The following is a 21,302-nucleotide window of genomic DNA, read 5'->3' on the forward strand; positions in this document are numbered from 1 at the left end:
TGGATATCGCGAACCCCCTGGATTTCAATTGTCTTTCTTCTTGAGTACATTTCCACGTCATTCACTCGGCACTATAGGGATTTTATTTTTCCCTTTAAATTGCAGTTTTCCTGAGTCAGGTTTTCTATGTGATCAAAACATGTGTTGAGATCAGTTTGTTGCTTCCAAATAAGCTGGGCCGTATCATTCAACTTCTTATGACACAGTTCAAATGAGTTCCCTAAATCAGTCTCTCTTATCTTTTGGTCTTCCTTCATTTGCCAAATTTCTTCGGTTAGTTCTTTTAGAAGAGAAAAGATACGGTCTAAAGATGGAATTGTGTTCCCCACTGATTTCCTCTTACTGTTGTCTGCTTCACTTACATTACAACTTTCACAAGACCACACACTAAATCCATTCAGGTTGTTCACACATTTCTTGTAATACCACTGTTTGCACTGAACACACTGTACCTCGACGGCTCTTTCCAGCTCCACTCCACATTGCTCGCAAGGGTCCATTCTGCTATGGTCACAACAGGCTCCGGAATTAGTACTATTTTGGGATTCCCAATGAGTAAATTAGTGTTTATCTTTAATAACTTGACAATAGATATCACACACCTGAATACGTGAGGTGCGCACCCTGAAAATCTCGCTGGTAAACACTTGAAATTACATTGAAATTACACACTTCTGAGGAGCTTCTTTCACGCGTGCCATTCACTCAGATGTCATATGTACTATATAATAAGAAAAATAAAAATCTTCCGGGCTATTATGCCGTGGTCCACTCCTCTCGCTTCTTCCAGACGTTTCGACTACTGCTGCGGTAGTCATCTTTTGTGGTGTCGTGTAGATACGCTCTCCTGTATCCCGCTGGTGACTGCGAAAGTTGTTTGGGAAGCAGCTGTGTTTATATGTAAGTCTGCAGCCTCCAATTGATTCGTGCCGTGCAATCCGACATCTGATTGACTATCAGGAAGCATGACCTCCGATTGGGTCGTGCCAAGCAGCCTGACGTTTGGTTGGGTCTCTGAACACATGACCTCTGATTGGTTCGCGCCGTGCAGTATGTTACCAGGTTGAATATATGAGGGCATGAATTCTGACTGGGTCGCGCTGAGCAGTCTGTCGTCTGATTGGATCTCGGAGTGCACGACCTCCGATTGGGTCATGCCGAGCAATGGATCCTCTGGTTGGTTGACTGTAATGTCCCTGATATTAGTAAACTTCAGCCGTACGTTATATGGTACACCCCTTTATATAACGTACGGCCGAAGTTTACTAAGATCAGGGACATTACAGTCAACCAACCAGAGGATCCATTGCTCGCAGCCGAACCAATTGGAGGCCGCACACTTACATATAAATACAGCTGCTTCCAAAACAACTTTTGCAGTCGCCAGCGGGATACAGGAGAGCGTATCTACACGACGCCACAGAAGATGATTACCGCAGCAGTAGTCAAAACGTCTGGAAGAAGCGAGAGGAGTGGACCACGGCATAATAGCCCGGAAGATATTTATTATATTGACACCGGCCGTGAAAGCCTTCATGCCATATGTACTGTTGGTTACTTCGAAGATCTTATAGGACAGCCTGTCGGAGTCCATTCTATACAGGTGTTGGTAGATTTCACAGTTTGGTTTATAGCATTGCCTTCCACCTGAGGGGATCTTTGGTCCTACTGTCTTTCTCAGGAACTACCTTTCTTGTACTTTGAGGGCTCTTAGTGGGGTTTTTTTTGGTTAGAGATGGGCACTCTGTTGTGTAGAGGATGGACGGTCTGACTGTTGCATTGTAGTGTATGCCTTGTTCGAGAGCAATCCACTCTCCAAGGTACTTTACAGTTTTGGCTCTTTCGATATGGTTGGTATCACTAACTTTCATCATTCTAGGGGCATCTTTGATATTGGTAATAAACTTGGTCTTTCCAATGCTGATCAGGAGACCTGTTTTAGGTGCTATTGAGTGTAGTGTTTGGAGTTGCATAGTAGCCGCTAACATGTCGTTTGCTAAGGGCAGGTCATCAGCAAAGGCCAGGCATGGGATCCTTAGGTTGTCTGCTTTGATTCCCATTCTTAATCTGGTGTTCGCTGGTAGGGATCTGGTCCATTCCCCCATTGATCTTTTCCAAGACACAATTAAATTAAATAATATGCATGAGATTCTGTCTCCTTGCCTCACCCCTGTTTTGAATGGGAAGCTCTCTGAGAGCTGCCCTCTAAACTTTACTTTGGAAGTGGTATTTCGCAAGGTGGCTTGTACCAACCTATTGATTTTTTTGTTGAGTCCTAGTTCCCTTAGGGTTTTGAAGAGAGTTGCTCTATCCACGGAGTCGTATGCCTTCTGGAAGTCAACAAAGTAACTAACCCGTGCCTGGCTCGTTTTTTACTATATTGGAGGATCGTCTTGAGATTTTGTATTTGTTCAGTACAGGATCTTGATGCTCTGAACCCTGCTTGGTATTCCCCTAACTCGATGTCCAGCTGCCACGTTACATGCCGTTCTAGTGTCTTGGAAAAGATTTTATATGTGCCCACAAGGAGTGATATTTCTCTATAGTTGCCGGGGTCTATTTTGTTCTCTTTCTTGTGGATTGGGTGGATAACGGCTGAGGTCTAGTCATCTGGGAGTCTCTCACTAGTCCATTTACCAAGTATCCCTTTGTGTATGTGCCTGAAGGTGTGATCTCCAGCTTGTTTCAACATTTCTGCTATTATTCTGTCTTCCCCCAGAGGAAAGAATTGACCTTCATGAATTACAGGTAATGATCCATTGTGTATACATCATAAATGTCTTCTCATTGTTAATCACCTTATTGCTGCTAATACAGAAACACTATTCAATATTCTTGAGATCAGTTGAGGGAACATAGAATGATAAAATTGTTTTTTTTAAATATTGTGTTTTTTTTGTTTTGTTTTTTTCTTCTCAGTATTTGCTTTACATTGCACCAACACAAACAGATCAATGGGATAGGAAAGGGCTTGGATTGGGAACAAAGTGACTGTGGCCTTAATTAAGGTACAGCCCGAATATTTGTCTGGTGTGAAATTGGGAAACCACAGGATAACCATTTTTAGGGTTACTGACAATTGTAAACACTTAGGATCTATAAATAATGATGGTATTTCTAGGAAGAAGGCCGCACAGTTACATATAAATACAGCTGCTTCCAAAACAACTTTCGCATTCGCCAGCGGGATACAGGAGAGCGTATCTACACAATGCCACAGAAGATGACTACTGCAGCAGTAGTTGAAACATCTGGAAGAAGCGAGAGGAGTGGACCACGGCATAATAGCCCGGAAGATTTTTATTATATTGACACCGGCCGTGAAAGCCTTCGTGCCATATGTACTGTTGGTTACTTCGAAGATCTTATAGGACAGCCTGTTGGAGTCCATTCTATACAGGTGTTGGTAGATTTCACAGTTTGTTTTATAGCATTGCCTTCCACTTGAGGGGATCTTTGGTCCTACTGTCTTTCTCAGGAACTACCTTTCTTGTACTTTGAGGACTCTTAGTGGGGTCTTTTTAGTTAGAGATAGGCACTCTGTTGAGTAGAGGATTGACGGTCTGACTGTTGCATTGTAGTGTATGCCTTGTTTGAGAGCAATCCACTCTCCAAGGTACTTTACAGTTTTGGCTCTTTTGATATGGTTGGTATCACTAACTTTCATCATTCTAGGGGCATCTTTGATATTGGTAATAAACTCGGTATTTCCGATGCTGATCAGGAGACCTGTTTTAGGTGCTATTGAGTGTAGTGTTTGGAGTTGCATAGTAGCCGCTAACATGTCGTTTGCTAAGGGCAGGATAACCATTTTTAGGGTTACTGACAATTGTAAACACTTAGGTTCTATAAATAATGATGGTATTTCAGGGAAGAAATTAGGAGCAAATAGTGATTCTTTTGTACCACAAGAGACAAAATGTTCAATTGCATCATTGAAACTGGGTAATACTCTCGGCCCAGATGGCATAGCAGCTGCACTCCTGAAAGAGAGAGGCGACATAGGTGTGCAGATCATCATAGACATTTGCAACAAGATTTGGAGACATGACATTTTGCCAGATGACTGGGTACCATCTATTTTTATCCCTCTACACAAGAAGGGTTCCATAACCAAATTTGATAATTACAGAACCTATTCCTCCCCCCTCCCCCCTCTCCCGAACAAGCTGCAGAACAGATATGAAACATCTTTCAGTTGATTAGAAAAAGCAGAGAATTTCAACTTCCTCTCATCATCTGCTTTTTTAGACTACCAGAAGAAAATCTGGCAAGTTTTGTTGGAAATGGGTGTTCTTGCACAACTGGTTTTGCTGATAAGGAATTTATTTGAAGTCAACTCAGCTACGGTTAAAACAAACTGCAAACTGTCTGGGAATTTCAAGTTCCAGAAAAGTGTTGGCAGGGCTGTATGGAATGGCAGATTTCCTGTTGGATGAAAGAAAATATTCAATCTGTGTTATGCAGACAATACTGCAGTCGTTGCTTACTGATGAGAAGAAAATGGCAGAGCTCATTTCTCATGTCAGAAATGTCATTCCTTCTAACCCCAACTAGGCAGGTTCGATCCTGGCTCAGTCCGGTGGTATTTGAAGGTGCTCAAATACGACAGCCCTGTGTCGGTAGATTTACTGGCACGTAAAAGAACACCTGTGGGACTAGATTCCGGCACCTCGGCGTCTCCAAAGACCTTAAAAAGTAGTTAGTGGGACGTGAAGCAAATATTATTATTATTATTATTATTATTATTATTATTATTATTATTATTATTATTATTACTAGAAATGTCATTGTTCAAATAGGACTGCAAATTAACATGGATGAGATCAAAATAATTATTGTTGATTGAGCCGAGAAATTAGCTAGCACAGACATCTTCAAGGAATTGGAGAACATCTCAGAAATGCTATATCTCGGTTCAGTCATTTTCAGTTCAGATAGCTGTGCTCCTGAGATCAAGTGAACAGCTATGCCAAAATGTAATGACAAATTTGTCCCATTTTTGGAACAATCACTATCTCATTACCACTGAAAATGAAAGCAGTATCGAGACATGGATTCTTCGTACTACAGACCTAAAGAAAAAGAGATTCTTTTGAAAGGTGGTGCTACCAAAGAATGTTACGCATACCTTGGACAATATTTTGCACAAGTGATTCCATTATAAACCAACTCAACCACAGAATCAGATTATCATTCTGTAAGCAAAGAGTTTTACAGTTCTTTGGACGCACTATGCAACATGAGAATGACAGCATAGAAAAACTGATAATTCTGGAAATGTTCCCAGCAAGAGAGATCGTGGACGAGTTCCTACTCGATGACATGTTAATACAGTAGGAGTGGGTCCATCTATTCAATAGGAAATCATGTTAGTTCCCAACTATTAGAGAAGTGCCTCCATGACAAAAGCCAAAACACAGTAGAATCTGTAAATGCAGTATAGCCTTGTATTCCAGAAAATACCTTTGAAAGAATACAAACTTTATATTTGGAGGTTATGATGGAATAACTAATGCTGGTACATGGAAAATAGTGAAATGCTACTGCAAGAGCTTGGAAGTAGTGTTCAAAGAGCTTTGAAACTTTCAGAACCTAATTATTAAAAGAAACCTATTTCATATTTAAATGCAGTTATTTTCCTTATATAAAGTGAGATTTTATAATTACATTTTGAAAAGATTTAAAATGAAATTGAATAAATATGAATTATTTCTAAAGAACTGTCAACAAAATTGGACAACTGATCTGTTAAATTGCCATACAAACTGATTAAAATTAATTAATGTAGCTTTAGCAAATTCTAAGAAAAAGTATCATGAATATACTAAAGGCAATAATGGTGATACAAGAACAAGCATGCCTCGATGCTTGGTATTAAAGCTCCCAAGGTTAGCATGTGTTCTGCGAATTTAGAAATCAGAACTGCTCTTGAATAGACATTTTATCTTTTGGTGTTATTATTTAGCATATGGCATATATATGTACAATTAAATAATGGTACAATAACAAGAAAGCATAATCATATTGCAATGTCCAGTCCTCCTTCTATCCACTCTAAACTCCCTTTAATGGGATGAAGAAATCAGCCCAGCTACCCGAGTAGGCTCGTAGTTTTCAGTTGTCGACGATGTGAGTGATGGTTTGTCGTGGAGCACCACAGTTGCATCCTGGTGACGTTAAGCAATTCTACTTGTAGAGTGAGTCCCTGCATCTTCCATGGCCTACCCGAATTCTGTTAAGAGTGGCCCACTCTCTGCTTGGTAGATGGGATCCACAAGCAATTTTCACACCAGAAAAAAAGATGTGTAGGGACAAGTCTGTTGAAGTTTCCCAACGGTCTTTCCACACTTTCACAGCGTCGAAGTTGTTGTGAGCCATGTTAGCAACATCTTGCAAAGGTGGATGGCGTGACTTCAATCTTTGAAGATTAAGTGCAGGGATGTTTTCTTGTACAGGTAGTTGGGAGTTTATGCAGATTTTATAGTACTCTCTTAAGAGGGGATTCGATCTGCGCAGATCAGGTGGCATTATTCCCGTGAGCAGTGGGAGCCAATGGATTGGCATGGATCTGATTGTGCCTGAAATAAGGCGCATGCTGTTGTTCAGCTGTGTGTCAATATATGAAGACCTCGGGGGAAAATAATGATAACCCTCATTTTGTAAGTTCTGAGATATAATGAAATCAATTTTCAGAAAATATTTACTGCTAACATTTTTGATCTCTGAAACATATTACTCATGCCAGTGGTACATGTACTCCTTCTTTATAACATCCTGGAGAAAAATGCATAAAAACCAGTATTATAGGGAATTAGAGTATATTAAATACTGAATGTGCCTATCAATTTGAGGGTTATAATTACTTACATACAATGTGGATAAAGTAGTGAACAATTTACAATACCAGAAAACATCTTTATCAAATATACGAAAATACGTACACAAAGAAACAAGCCCAATTACAATAATAAAATACTTTGATTAATGTCAGTTAAGTAGTCTTTCTCACTCTCAACTGGACTTATCTAACACTCATCATCAATGAACATTTCTGTACCGCTTGTACCATTGCACTTCGAACTACCATCAAATTCAGACTATATTGGTGGTACCCATTGAAGCACTTTCCTTACTGCCCTAGGAAAGGAAGAAAAATTCTGAATGTAGACTTATGTTTAATAAAATGAACTAAGTTAAAGAAAATTTAATATAATGTTATTGCTTTTACGTATCACTAACTACTTTTACTGTTTTGGGATACGCCGAGATGCTGAATTTTTTGTCCCGCAGGAGTTCTTTAATGTGCCGGTAAATCTACTGACATGAAGCTGACGTGTCTGAGCGCCTTCAAATACCACCGCACTGAGTTAGATCGAACCCGGTAACTTAAAGTCAGAAAGCTAGCGCTCTACCGCCTAAGCTCTCCACCTTGGCATGTAAAAGAGATTTCTGTATTTTTTTTAATGTCATGTAATGCAGTTACCCAATTATTTTAAAGAAAATAACAGGTAAACTAAATTATAACCTACATAGCACCGGTACATCAACAAGTGAAAAAGGTTATAACCCACATAGTTGCATAAAGGACGTGTAAAGAGCGGTTATGTTTACAAAATGTCAGTATAATGACACTAGCTAACTGTACGTGTTAGCATGATTTGATAATAATAATAATAATAATAATAATAATAATAATAATAATAATAATAATAATAATAATAAATTAATATTATTATTATTATTATCATCATGAATACTAGTGTTAATACTTTTGCACAAGGTATTTTATGTCACAGCATGTAAATAGTTATAACCAACATTCAAAACCACATGGTAAACAAAGCTGCTAGCCCTCTCGAAAACGTACTTGTTCTCTACTTCCAGATGAACTTCCATAATATTCCTCGGTTTCAACATATTCCAGATCCTTTAAACTGTCATCTCCGTCCATAACCTCCTCAACTTCTTTGTTTTCTGTACCATAAATGACATTTTGTTTGGCAGAAAGAACATCATTAGAAACATGACCCGCCATCTTGGAAATGTGGGTTGTCATTGTTTACTGCAGACACATGTGGCTTGTTATAAAAATGAAGCTGAATTGTGCTGCCATCTCTCATTAAATCAACTAGCTTCTTGATAAAAATGAAAATTCATGTTAGATAGAACTGTTTACTACAAAAAACTGAAAATTTTAAAATTTGAGGGTTATCATTATTTCCCCCCGAGGTCTTCATATGGTATAAGAGCTATTAAGCCATACAGGAGAGCGATACTCTGAACTGGAGTAAACCAAACCAAGGACTGAATGACGTACAGTGCTTGCAATAGATCCCCAAGTCGTCCCACACAGTTTCTGAAAAATGTTGTTCTTAGTTTTCAGTTTCTTAGATAAGTTCAATAGATGTTGCTTGAATGATAGAGATTACAAGTGATTAGTTTCATTTTGACCGTATTGAAATTCAATTATTAAATGTTAAACAATTAATTTATTGAAACCACCTATTCAATACTAGTAAAGTCTTTAGGACTATAACACTAGAAATAGAAGTACATATCACTTCAAACCATGGAAACTGAAAAAGGGAAGCTCAAAATACTTATAATTTCAAAAAAGCTAAATTTGAACACTTGTTCACAGGACTAAGAGATCTTACTTGGGAAGACCTGTACGAATGCACTGATGTAGACAAAGCAGTAGCCTGTCTTTATTCTAAAATTTATGCAGTGTTAAATGAGACTGTTCCTAAAAGCAGCTCGCGGAAGGTCAGGACATACCCAATTTGGTTGACAGAGAGCATAAAACAAAAACTGAATACTACCGAAAACAGAAGCACCTTTCAGAATATTACAGTAGGCAATTTAAAACGTTAAGGTCCGAAACTAAGTCTGCAATTAAATCCTAATATAACGATTATGTAAAAACTGTAGAGCAGGATATCACTGATATTTTTGGACATGGGTAAAGAATAAACTACAATAATCGCAATACCTATGAATATGACTCTAAAGTATTAGAGAATGATAGGAACATTACGGAAGGGTTTGCAGATCAGATACCGCTGTATGTTATAAAAGGTTGCAAAAATGTACTGAAATATCCTCTCCTCTTCATTTATAACTTAGTTCTCAAAACATCCGTATTTCCACAGTCTGGAAACTGTCCCGAGTATGTCCTGTGTTCGAATTCGGTAATCTAATGTTAATAAAAAACTACTGACGAATATAAATTATTTCAGCTATAGCCAAGGTTTTCGAATTTATATTATGGCGTAGACTCACAGTCTATATAAGACCTTTAATATCAGAACAGCAACATGGATATATTTCAGGACGATCTACAGTAACAAATCTCATGAATTTTACAAAATCAGTATCCTCAGAACTTGAAAGAGGTGGCCAGATGGATGCAATATTTACTGACTTCGAAAAGGCCTTTGACAAAATTGACCATGACATTCTCCTAAAAAATTAAATATGCTTGGATTATCTTACCCACCACTATGTCTTTTCAGCTCCTACCTAAGAGATAGAAAGCAGTAAGTAATTTATCAAAGAAACTCATCCAGAGAATACCCTGTAAATTCAGGAATAGTCCAGGGCTCTAATTTAGGGCCGTGGATGTTCCTGGTGCTAATCAATGACTTACCTGAACGAATTAATTCTCGGACTCTCTCTTATACCCCGATGCCTTTAAGGTATTCAAATCAATTGTCACCATTAACGACTGCAAACTTCTCCAGGCTGGCTTGAGTAATTTACTACAATGGACGACTGAAAATCAACTGTATCTAAATGTAGAGATATGTGTATCCATGTCGTTCACTCGAAATAAAACGTGTATTTCCTTTAACTATAAACTAGGTTACGATGACCTGAAACCAGTAAATGAGGTTAAAGACATCTGGATATTATTAGACCGAGAACTCACCTTCACCCCACATATACAGAAGGTAGTTGCTGAGTCATACAGGACATTAGGATTTGTGATGAGGAATGTCAAACCCTTTAAACTCCTAAAAAACTGTATACACCTCTACAGCTCTCTCGTCAGGCTCAAAGTAGAATATGCAAGCGTTATATGGAATCCAGCAAACAAAATATATATTGCACAGATCAAAAAAATCCAAAAGAGATATTTAAAATACATTTTTAAAAAAACGGTAATTATCCACACATAGCATACAACGAACTTCTCCTAAATTTTGAAATAGAAAGCTTGGAACTGAGGAGGCAAAAGGATGACATGAAGTTTCTGTACAAAACTGTGAATTCTATTATTGATAACCCTGACGTTTTATGCCTCTTGAGCTTGTCGTGCCCCGCTTTAATGCGAGGACAAATGTAACTTTTCATAATAAAAAAGTCAGAACAACCACTCACAAAAATTCCCCACTCTTACAGGCTATGGAAATGTCTACAACGGTGCAGTTCAGAATAGACTTCTGTGTACCTCTACACCTGTTTTTAAAACAATTCACCATCTCCATGAAAACACTCTAATTTGTAATGCTTATTTGAATCCAAAAAAAATATTATAAACATTCTACATTATAAATCTTAGAACTAGAAGAAAATAATAGTTTAGATATGAAATTAAAATTTTTATTTTTTTATTTTACTCTTTCATGTAAAGATTAAATTAGATTAGATGTGAAATACTGTTCCTTTCTCATTGTAAATATAATATTAGAATAGTTTAGGTATTAGGTTATTTGACTAGTTTAGATACAAAATTATGTTTTTATCTGCTTGTTTCTTGTAGGGATTAGATAAGTAATGTTATTTATTTCTCAACGTAAATTAGAATATTAGAATAATTTAGATATTAGGTTATTGCACTGATTGAAACATTTTAAAAAACACGTGTAAACATTTGCCACTGTAATTGGGATTAGAAATCCTGTAGTGCGCTCTAAATAAATAAATAAATAAATATAATGACAGTGTTATAGTCCTAAAGGCTTTACTAGTATTGAATAGGTGGTTTCAATAAATTAATTGCTTAACATTTAATGAATGATAGAGTGCACTCTAAGGTTACACTTAAATATTTGGGAAACCAGTTATGACGAAGAACTCGGTTACAGAAGCTTATGTTCAGTTTTGTGTTAGCCAGTCGGTTATTTAAGTAGAAGCGTAATACTTCTGTTTTACTTGCACTAGAACTGAGTCTCCATTTCCTGAAATAGACCTGTAGAGTGGACAGGTCCCTTGTTAGGATTTCTTTGGTTTTCTTGAGATCTTGATGTCGTGTGACTATTGCAAGATCATCAGCATAACAGAATTTCCTGCAATTTGTCTCAGGAAGATCAGAGATGTATAGATTGAGTAGCAGAGGGGACAGAACTGATCCTTGAGGTAAGCCATTCATGAGTCTTCTCTCTGTGGTCTTTGTCTGAGCACACCTGGAATCTCCTGTCACTTAGCATGTTGTTGACAACCTGAACGATGGTTCTACAGGGTATGACTTTGAGGAGCTTATAGATCATGCCTTCTCTCCAGAAAGTATCGAAGGCAGCAGTGAGGTCGACAAATGCAGCAGACGTTTTAAGCTTCATTTGGAATCCTGCCTCAATATATGATGTGAGCGATAGTACTTGATCGCAACAGCTGCGATTTGGTAACTTGCCTGATCTGCAGGAATGTGTGCCAAGATTGTGGAGTTAATTCGGTTAAAGATAAGCCTCACAAACAGTTTGAAGCAGCAGCTAAGAAGATCTATTGGTCTATAACTTTCAGGTCTATTGGAGAGTTTTCCAGGTTTCAGAATAGATATTATCTTTGCCTTCTTGAATTCTGGTGGGATTTCTCTAGTGTTCAAGATGTCCGTAAAAAACTCTGCCAACCATCTCTTGGCATTCTTACCCATGTGTAAGAGGAATTCTGGGTGAACTCCGTCGAAACCAGGAGCTTTACCGGACTTCAGGTCTTTGAGTGAGGCATCTATTTCGTCAGATGTGAAGGTGCGAGAGTAGTCTGATGTGCGAGGCATTGTTAATTTCAGAGCTCAAAGTTGCCGTCTAATGTACCTGGTGTGTTTCTTATCTGCTGCAACGATGTGAGATGCTATTCGATCAGGTGTCAACGTAGGCTGGTTTTTAAAAACTGGTGCACTTTCTCCAAGTTTTCTAAGGAGGCTCCATGCCTTTCTACTAGAGTGAGTAAAGTCCATATTTCCTACAGTTTCCACCCATCTGTTCCTTTGGTTAGCATCCAAACTTGTCAGGAGTTCATCAGCAACATATCAGTCTCCACTTTGTTGGAAGACATTGTAAAGTGCCTTGCTCTCTACACTCCAACCAGGGATGTATTCTTTCCTATACCCTCTTGGCATGCTTTTCTTGGCTGCTGACATTACTGCACCTAAACAACGTTTGTAGTTTTGGTGCTTCGGTTGGATCCACACGGACTTATCCAGCTCAGCAGAGAAGGTATTCCAATTAGCTTTTCGAAAATTCCACCGGGCATGTGGTGTCGATTTTACAATTCGGATTGAGATGCCAATTTCTACTATTACTGGTCGATGCTGATTGTGAGGGAAGTTCCCAATCACTTTTCGTTTGATGTGCAGATGATGTCCATTTACATTGCAGCTGGCAAAACAGAAATTAGGATTAGTATCCCTATTCCATGCAGCTGAATGGAAGGTGTCATGATCTTTGGCATCAAAAACTAGATGAAGGTTATTGATTTCAGCCCATTCTGAGAGTTTAACCCCACATTCATTGTTTTTTGAGTACTTCATGATGGCTGTTAAAATCACCCACATAGACTGCAGAATGTTCAGTAGTTGGTAGAACTTTGTCGGGCCAAGATGTCGTGGGTGGTTTATAAACATTGACAATATTCTATCTGAAAAGATCTCCTGGCTATCACATGATGTCAAGAACACCTAATGGAAACAACTCTTTCCAGAGCTCCTTAACTAGATCTTTTGGTGAGCATTGGATATTCTGGACATGTTCCATTTGCATCGCTCATGTCATGAACTGTTTAGTATAGACTGAAGTACATATAATCAGTAAATCCCGTATAGCGCAGGTGACAGCGCGCTGACCTCTCACTGCTGGGTTCTGCGGTTCAAATACCGGTCACTCTATGTGAGATTTGTGCTGGACAAAGTGGAGGTGGGACAGGATTTTCTCTGGGTACTCCATTTTTCCCTGTCGTCTTTCATTCCAGCAACATTCTCCAATATAATTTCATTTCATCTCTCAGTCATTAATCATTGCCCCAGAGGAGTGTGGCAGGCTTTGGCAGCCAGCAGAATTCCTATCCTCGCTGCTAGATGGGGCTTCATTCATTCCATCCCTGACTCGGTTGAATGACTGGAAACAGCCTGAGGATTTTCATGTTCATGTATATCCGTGAGGTTTGGAAAATATCATAAGCTCTTGAATGTCTGAAGGGTAAGCTAAAGAAATGATCAAATGAATAAATATAGCCTATAGTATTTTAGAGGCTGAGAGATTGAAAAAAAAAATATTTATACTTGATGCAAGTGAACAAAGTTCTTCAGCTTATCTGAGTTTCAATGTGTCAATTTGAATGATAAGTATTTTACATAGAATCAGAATAAACCCATGCTTTCTGGCACTGATTGATGTTTGTGAGAATTCCCACCTACCCTTTTCCCTCAGTATTTCTTTTATCAGTCTCAACTGCAGTCTATGGTGTAATAGAAAAATTCAGAAGGCTTGTATAAATCTGATCTTAGAAACAATTTCCATAATACTTACCTTTACTTTTCATAGTCAAATAAAGGAATAACATAATTATAAAAGTTTATTTTGTACAAATTAGCAGGTACATGACAGACTGGTGATATCTCATTGGAAAGTTGAAGAATTAATTGATTTTATCGAGTCATTCAAACTTTTTCTATGAGTAGACTTATAAAATATATACATTTCAAAGATACACTAACCTAAAAATCGAGGTTGGGACGTTCTGAATTATGGTGTTCTAGAATAATACAAAATTTCAGGTTTACTTGTGTAAGGTCTGTAGGTAGAAACCAGGCAATAAGAAAGTAAATACAGTCACCAAGTTGTATAAAAAGACTAATCTTTTTCAAACTCAGTGCATGCTTTCCTTGTAAACGGCAACACTTTCAACAAAAGTACAGAGTCCATAGAACTTTCACTACTTACATAATATAGTTCTTTGACAGTGTTTTTCTACAGAGATGGTTTTTATACAGTGAAAAACTCACTGGATGTTACAACACATTCATTGACGATAGCTTCATTATCCAAAATTTCAGATTGCAAAATAGTATCTGAATTACTAGCAGCCAAAGCTTGTGTATCTGTGATGGCATCTACTGCTTCACTGTCTTCACCATCCTTAAGTTTCTCAGCATCACTTGTTTCTGGGTTGGTTGCAATTACAATTGCTTGAGATTCTCCAAAGAACCCAGTGTCATGTGCCTCTGCCATGTGATAGTGGCATTCCTGTTTTGTATTAAAGGTAAGCTCACAGGCAAAGCATTGAAAGATATCTGACCGTAGCTTCGCGGGTTTAAAATGTGAACGTTCATGTTTATTGCAGTCTCCTTTTTGACGGAAACGTCGTCCACAAACTTTACATGGGTAGGGACGTTCTCCAGTGTGAATGCGTAGATGAGTGTCAAGTGCATCACGCCTCCTGAAACGTTTATCACAGTGTGGACAAAGGAATGGACGCTCATCAGAGTGGACAACAAGGTGTTGGTTGAGATTAACTTTAGAACGGAAAGCCATGCCACAAGTTTCACAAGAAAATGGCTTTTCTCCAGTATGATACCTCTCATGGACAATGAGGCTTTGTTTAGTGAGACAGCCCTTTTGACAGAATCGGCAAACATATGGTTTATGACCAGAGTGGACCATTAAGTGAAAAGTCAATGACCCTTTGACAGAAAACTTCTTGCCACAAAATTCACAGCAGTATGGTTTTTCCCCTGAATGAATTCGCATATGATGATTTAAAGATGGCTTACTGCTTAGAATTTTATGGCAGATTTCACACTGATAACCAGAACTATTTTCATCTCCTTCTGTCTTCATGCTATCCAGTTGTTTAGCAGCATTCAATTCTTCTACAGTATGTGTGTTCAGATGGGACTGAAGGTCTGAAAATGATAGGAATGCTTCTGAACATACTCTACATTTATGCGCATTATGTCTCTTCATGTGTGAAACCATGTTTCCACGCCGGTTAAATCGCTTTCCACAGACATTACAGCAGTGACGACGGGCATTAACATGGATCTGAAGATGCTGAGATAGCTGTCCTTGGGTACGAAATCTTTTATCACATGTTGGGCAAGCTAGAGGAAGTTCATTTGAATGCAGTCGCTTATGTTCCACTAAACGAGCTCTGAAAAATAAAATCATATGAGTGACTACATTGTAAAGCATCTGAAATAAAAACACTTCTGGAGTGTAACAAGCAAGTGAAAGAATCATGAACAAATACCTCAGAGATTTCTTCATCCAAACATGAAAAAGTAGTAGTCAATAAATGCCATGCCATGTTGTTGTTGGAGGTAAAAGAAATCTGCTGTACATTTCTGAGCATTTGGTCAGTATTAGAGTATGATTTGAAAACAAATTGGATTACAAGAAATAAATAGCATTCACAAAGATAATTACAATACCTTGCAGGAATATATGCTGGAGAATTGCCAAAATTTAAGTACTGGATCATACTCCAAAACACCAAGGCTGCATTTTTTTTATTACCTCTAAGTAATGTTTACAAAGAACATTTAAATAAAAATCATAGATGAAATAAATTATCAACAAATTCCATGCCATCACTGGTAAGAAAGTGGGAAATTAACCCTACATTTTTACACATTTTATTAGTCATTGGGCAGGATTTCAAAATAAGTTCATTGAAGTAATTGCAAATACTGGTACTTTATTCTGAGTTTAGTTCCTTTTTTTCCACTATTTGCTTTACGTCGCACCGACACAGATAGGTCTTTAGGTGACGATGGGATAGGGAAGGCCTAGGAATAGGAAGGAAGCGGCCGTGGCCTTAATTAATGTACAGCCCCAGCATTTGCCTGGTTTGAAAATGGGAAACCGCGGAAAACCATCTTCAGGGCTGCCGCCAGTGGGATTCAAACCCACTATCTCCCGGATGCAAGCTCACAGCTGTGCGATCCTAACCGCACGACCAACTCGTCCGGTGTGAGTTTAGTTAAAGAAACACATAACAAGGGGGAAAAAAAGGAACTTGAAAGGAAGCTCAACTTCAGTGAACAAATGAATCCTCCAAAAACGGTCTGATCATAATGAGAATCAAATAACTTGGAAACTCGGGAATTCAAGTGCCACACTCATTGGTACACTGTTGCCACATGCACTGGTACCTGGAGCATCTTTATTTTTGTTTCTGCCATCACTGCATCAGGCCCCGATTTCAAGTAGTTAGCGCCCTGGGCAAACAATATTTAGCCGCCCGCTCCTCTGCTCGTTTTCCTGTTTCTCTAAAATAATTGTTTACAAATTAAATATTACAGTTTTCAAGATTATGAGTTTTAAAACAGCACATTATGCAAATAAAAGCAAAGCAAAGTCACCTCCATACAGGCCATGAAGGCCCTTGGAGGAGTGGAAGGTAAAGGCTTCCACTATTGTTAACCTCGGCACGTGATGGGATAGAGTGGTTAGCTCTACGCCCAGCCGCCTTTGCCCCCAGGAATTAACCTGGTACTCATTTTTGGTGTATGCACCTCTGGAAGTGAAAATCTCGTTTCTTAAATTTTACGACTTCCTGACGGGGATTCGAACCCACGTCCTTCTGGGCGAACCGAGCACGCCTTTACCGCCTCGGCCAGGCAGCCCCTGCGTTATGCAAATACAGTTCTCATAATTAAACTTATCAAGCCAAACAAAGATAACAGCCAAATAAGAATGAGGCTGTTTTTATTTTTATTTTAAAAAACCGTTGGTTCAGTTTGATAGTTTGTATCTAAGTAAATAATTTTAGAAATAAGACACGTTTTTTTAATAAAACTTAAATATATAGATTAAATTCAGGTTTAAAAGTTAGAATAGGTTAAAGTGTTTTATATAGTCTAATAAAATAATTGGAATAATTTGTGGAACGTAAAAGTAATTTGAGGGAAATGAATTTAAGACGTAATTCACACAGTCCATAATTACTCGATCCGCCGGCCGCCGCCCCTCAAAAACTGGCGCCCTGGGCAAATGCCCAGTCCGCCCATTTGTAAATCGGGGCCTGCACTGCATACTACACTCGTAACACATTCACATGAAGCAGAAACACAGCTCAATTCCAATATTCCCCATTTTAACTGAACAGTAATGAGCTTCATTCAAGTCCACCCAGACTCATTCATATATGAGTCTTTCTCTTTCATTCTAACAGGAGGCTCATTCTCTGACCAAACAGCTTCATCCAAAGATGAAAACGTAGTAGTCAATAAATGCCATGCCATGTTGCTGTTGGAGGTAAAAGAAATCTACTGTATATAAACGGAGTAGCAGAGTAATAGACATGTATAAACTGACAGAATGAGCTCAGATTCACTCCATGAATGGCTCTAATCTCCACATCCTCCTACACTGCTATTCTCAAACAGACTGGCTCTCTCCTCATCAACCCCAGTTCCTCCACATCAATTTCTTAGCTTCCGATGAACTTGTTTCTGCTTCCTGGCTTAAGGAGAGTGAGTTTTGATACACATTGAGAGGCCATCTTGAAAGATCTGAATTCTTGATGTGGGAAGTGTAGTATAAGAAGAGAGCCAGAAAACACAGGAAAATGAAAGACACAAAATATAAAGGTGGTAAAAGACTAGGAATACAGGACAAACACAAAAGGAGAAAACGAACCTACCAGCTCAATTATAAATAATGGAAAGGAACAAACAAATCACATGACTTAATTTGCACTTGTTTGTTCCTTTCCATTATTTTTAGTTTGAGGTTGTATATACAATGGAATTGAAAATTGTGTCATTTGAACTCAGCAAGATTCCTCTTGAAATTTCAGTTTATATCAATATTAAAAAAGAATGTGTAATTTGATTTTGTGGTGTGGGTTGCTGTAGTCACATCCTAGTTCATGAGCAACAGATGAGTGGACTAGTAAGTGGTCCTGAGAGTTGGGATACCAGTTGCTATTGAATAGCAGGCTGTCTGTTAAGTCATCAGCGCAGATCCTCAAATAGTACCACCAAAGGTTATGCAGTTGTAGAGAAACTGCAGAAACCATTGGCAGTGTCAAAATGAGGTGTATTAGGGAAGATGAGGAGTGAGGTAGTTTGCCATTGCTTTCCTCACTGGACCAGAAAGTGCTATTGTAGCATGACTGACCCTATGAGTAACACCTTTCATAACACTCAGATGCACTAGTCGTGCTCTGAATGTCATTACTCAGCACCATCCATACCCCTGCAGCTTCCATATTGTCACAGCCATGGATGAGACTGGGACTTCGGTGAAAGCTACACTTTACTCTGGCCTGTGCCAAGAGATGGATACAAAAGTACGGTATCCATCAAGAAATGGCAGCAGGCAAAAGTCTTGAGTAAGACCCCATTTAGAGTACGGTTCCAGCGTATTGGACCTATACCAGGATTACGTGACACGAGAACTGGAAAAGATCCTAAGGAAAACAGCATGATTTTTCTAGGTGATTTCTGACAAAAGAGTAGTTTTATGAAAATGTTGCAACTTCGGGCTGGGAAGACTCGGAAGTAAGGAGCGGAGCTGCTCGACTAAGTGGAAATGTGATATAGATTTATTATTATAATTAATCCTCTCCACAGAGAAAGCTTCTTGGCACGCTGCAGCAAGGTGAGTTTCACACTAAAACTCCCTATACCTTTGCTTTCTATTACTTGCCCTTTATTGAACACCATATTAAAATCAGCTCAGATAGGAGATTATAAAGTGTTCTTGACAGATAATTTTAAAAAAAGTAAGGGCAGAGTTTGGAGCAAGACTGTTGATCAGAAATACTACTGCGAGTAGGGTGACCAGATACAAATAAATTAAAGATAGGACAAAACTGTTTAAAAAGGAGGACAATGCCAAAAAAAGAAAAAAAAAACAAGAGGACACAAAATTCCTCCATTGTGAGTCTGAATTTGCACTTAACCTGTATATTCTAAATTTTACGTACATAAACAAAATGTATCCATTTCCATATTATACAGTAAATTCTTACAACATTTAAGCAATGAAACTAATTTACTCGCCTTGCTGCTACTTTTCTGAAGATTCAGTTACTTTTAGAAGTTTTGGTGTGTCTAACATATAAAAAGATACTGTACACATGTAAATCCCTTTAGATTATATTGAACCATTAAGAGGATTTTCACAGATTCTGCTTTGAAACTGTTTCTATTATTAGTCCATTGTGTTGAGATCAATGAAAATACTCTTTCTGCATTTGCATTGTGCCCTGGTTTAGAAAAAAGTATTCTGCACGTTTTAATAACTCTGAACTACAATCAACTTTGCCCATTTCTGACTACAAGGTAACTTGTTGTATTCAGTGTCATTACTACTCTCATTCAGGAATTGTTTGAAATTGCAGAACTGATCAAAAGTATTTCACACTATAAATTTGAAAGCCAAATACAGTATACTATTTTCAACATCACAATAATCAATATTACTTTCAGCGCCATCCATTTAAAACATGCTTCCTTCAAATGTCGGTTATATCCTGTCGCTTGTCATGTTGCCAGCGGTCACACATTAACATAGCAGGGTATTGCTGAGAGAGAAGCATGCAATATACAGAGTGGTAAATAGCATCTATTAGCATAAAACAGGGTATGTATAGAATAATCGTATGTATTGTATATCCTAATCACATTTCTATATATCGATGATGCTGTCGTATAATGAAGAATACTTCTAAAATCGAAGTAATAAAACAGATTATTCCAAAATAACCAGATCACTAAAAGAGATCATTTCAGGTTTTTTAAACTACCACATGGACCCTGGACAATGGTCTAAAAAAGGAGGACATGTCCAGATAAAAGAGGACGTTTGGTCACACTAACTATGTGCAACATAGTTTCTGTTAGGCACGTACATGAGCGAATGATGTGCGAAGATTTGGCAGTTGGAGGAATTAGAATGAAAACTGTCTCAGTGAGGGTGTGGATGAGAAGGAAGTTGACAAGCTTTATGAAGCACTGAGTAACATCATAGTCAAGGTTGACAGCAAGGATAGGATAGTGCTAATGGGATATATCAATGCAAGAGTTGGAAATAACTGAAGGATATGAGAAGGTGATGGGTAAATGTGGGGAAGATATGGAAGTTAACAGGTATGGGAAGAGTTTACTGGACTTCTGTGCTAGAGTGGGATTAGCATTACAAACACATTCTTCAACCACAAGAGTACTGACTGCTACAGGTGGGAGGGTAGAGGCACCAGATGCAGAACAGGCTACCAATTCAGGAAATCTGTTAGGAAAGTGCAGGTATTCCAGGAATTTTTTGATGATACACACCACTATCTGATCTTTAGTGAATTAAATATCTCTGGCCTAAAATAGGAAAAGTGACATCTGTCTGCAGAAGAATAAGAGTGGAGAATCTCCAGGATGAGAAAATTAGACAGAAGTACATGGATATGATCAGTGAAACGTTCCGAACAATAGACAGTAGGCAGGTTCAGGATTTTTTTTAAATATGTATTTTACATCCCACTAATGACTTTTATGGTGTTTGGAGATGCCAGAGTGCCAGAATTTTGTCCCACCGGAGTTGTTTCAAGTGCCAGTAAATCTACCAACATGAGGCTGACACATTTGAGCACCTTCAAATACTATCGGACTGAGCCAGGATCGAACCTGCGAAGTTGGGTTCAAAAGGCCAGTGCTCTATCATCTCAGCTACTCAGCCTGACTGTTCAGGATATAGAAAGGAAATGGGTGGCATGCAGAGATGCTGCAGTAGAAACATCAAGGTAATTAGGTGCAAGGTAATCCCTAGGAACAACTGTGTATAAAAATGGGAAAACTGAGAACATTTTGGTGGAATGATGAAATGAGAACAGCCTATAAGTGTAAAAAGAAAGCGTATCAGAAATGCCTGCAAACAAAGACTGATGGAGACAGGGAATTGTACTTAGATGAAGGGAACAGAGCAAAACAAATATTTGTTGAATCCAAGAAGTCGTGGGAAGATTTCAGTAATAACCTGGAAAGGTTAGGTCAGGCGGCAGGGAAGCCTTTCTGGACAGTAATAAAGAATCTACCAGGCGAGTTAGCCATGCAGTTAGGGACGCGCAGCTGTGAGCTTGCA

At 38.4% G+C, this 21,302-nt stretch overlaps 1 protein-coding gene across 1 annotated transcript in view; it reads right to left on the reverse strand.

Annotated features, from left to right (window-relative positions):
- Window positions 1-13,778: 13,778 nt before the first annotated feature.
- The window catches only part of LOC136874283 (zinc finger protein 585A), a 178,337-nt gene continuing 170,813 nt past the window's right edge, over window positions 13,779-21,302 (reverse strand). Inside the window, exon 8 of the mRNA XM_067147915.2 lies at window positions 13,779-15,369. Coding sequence (XP_067004016.2) covers window positions 14,202-15,369 — 1,168 coding nt within the window. The 3' untranslated portion in view covers window positions 13,779-14,201. The remainder of the gene's footprint in view (window positions 15,370-21,302) is intronic.

This window comes from Anabrus simplex, chromosome 1 (genome assembly GCF_040414725.1).
Source record: "Anabrus simplex isolate iqAnaSimp1 chromosome 1, ASM4041472v1, whole genome shotgun sequence".
Taxonomy (NCBI): domain Eukaryota; kingdom Metazoa; phylum Arthropoda; class Insecta; order Orthoptera; family Tettigoniidae; genus Anabrus; species Anabrus simplex.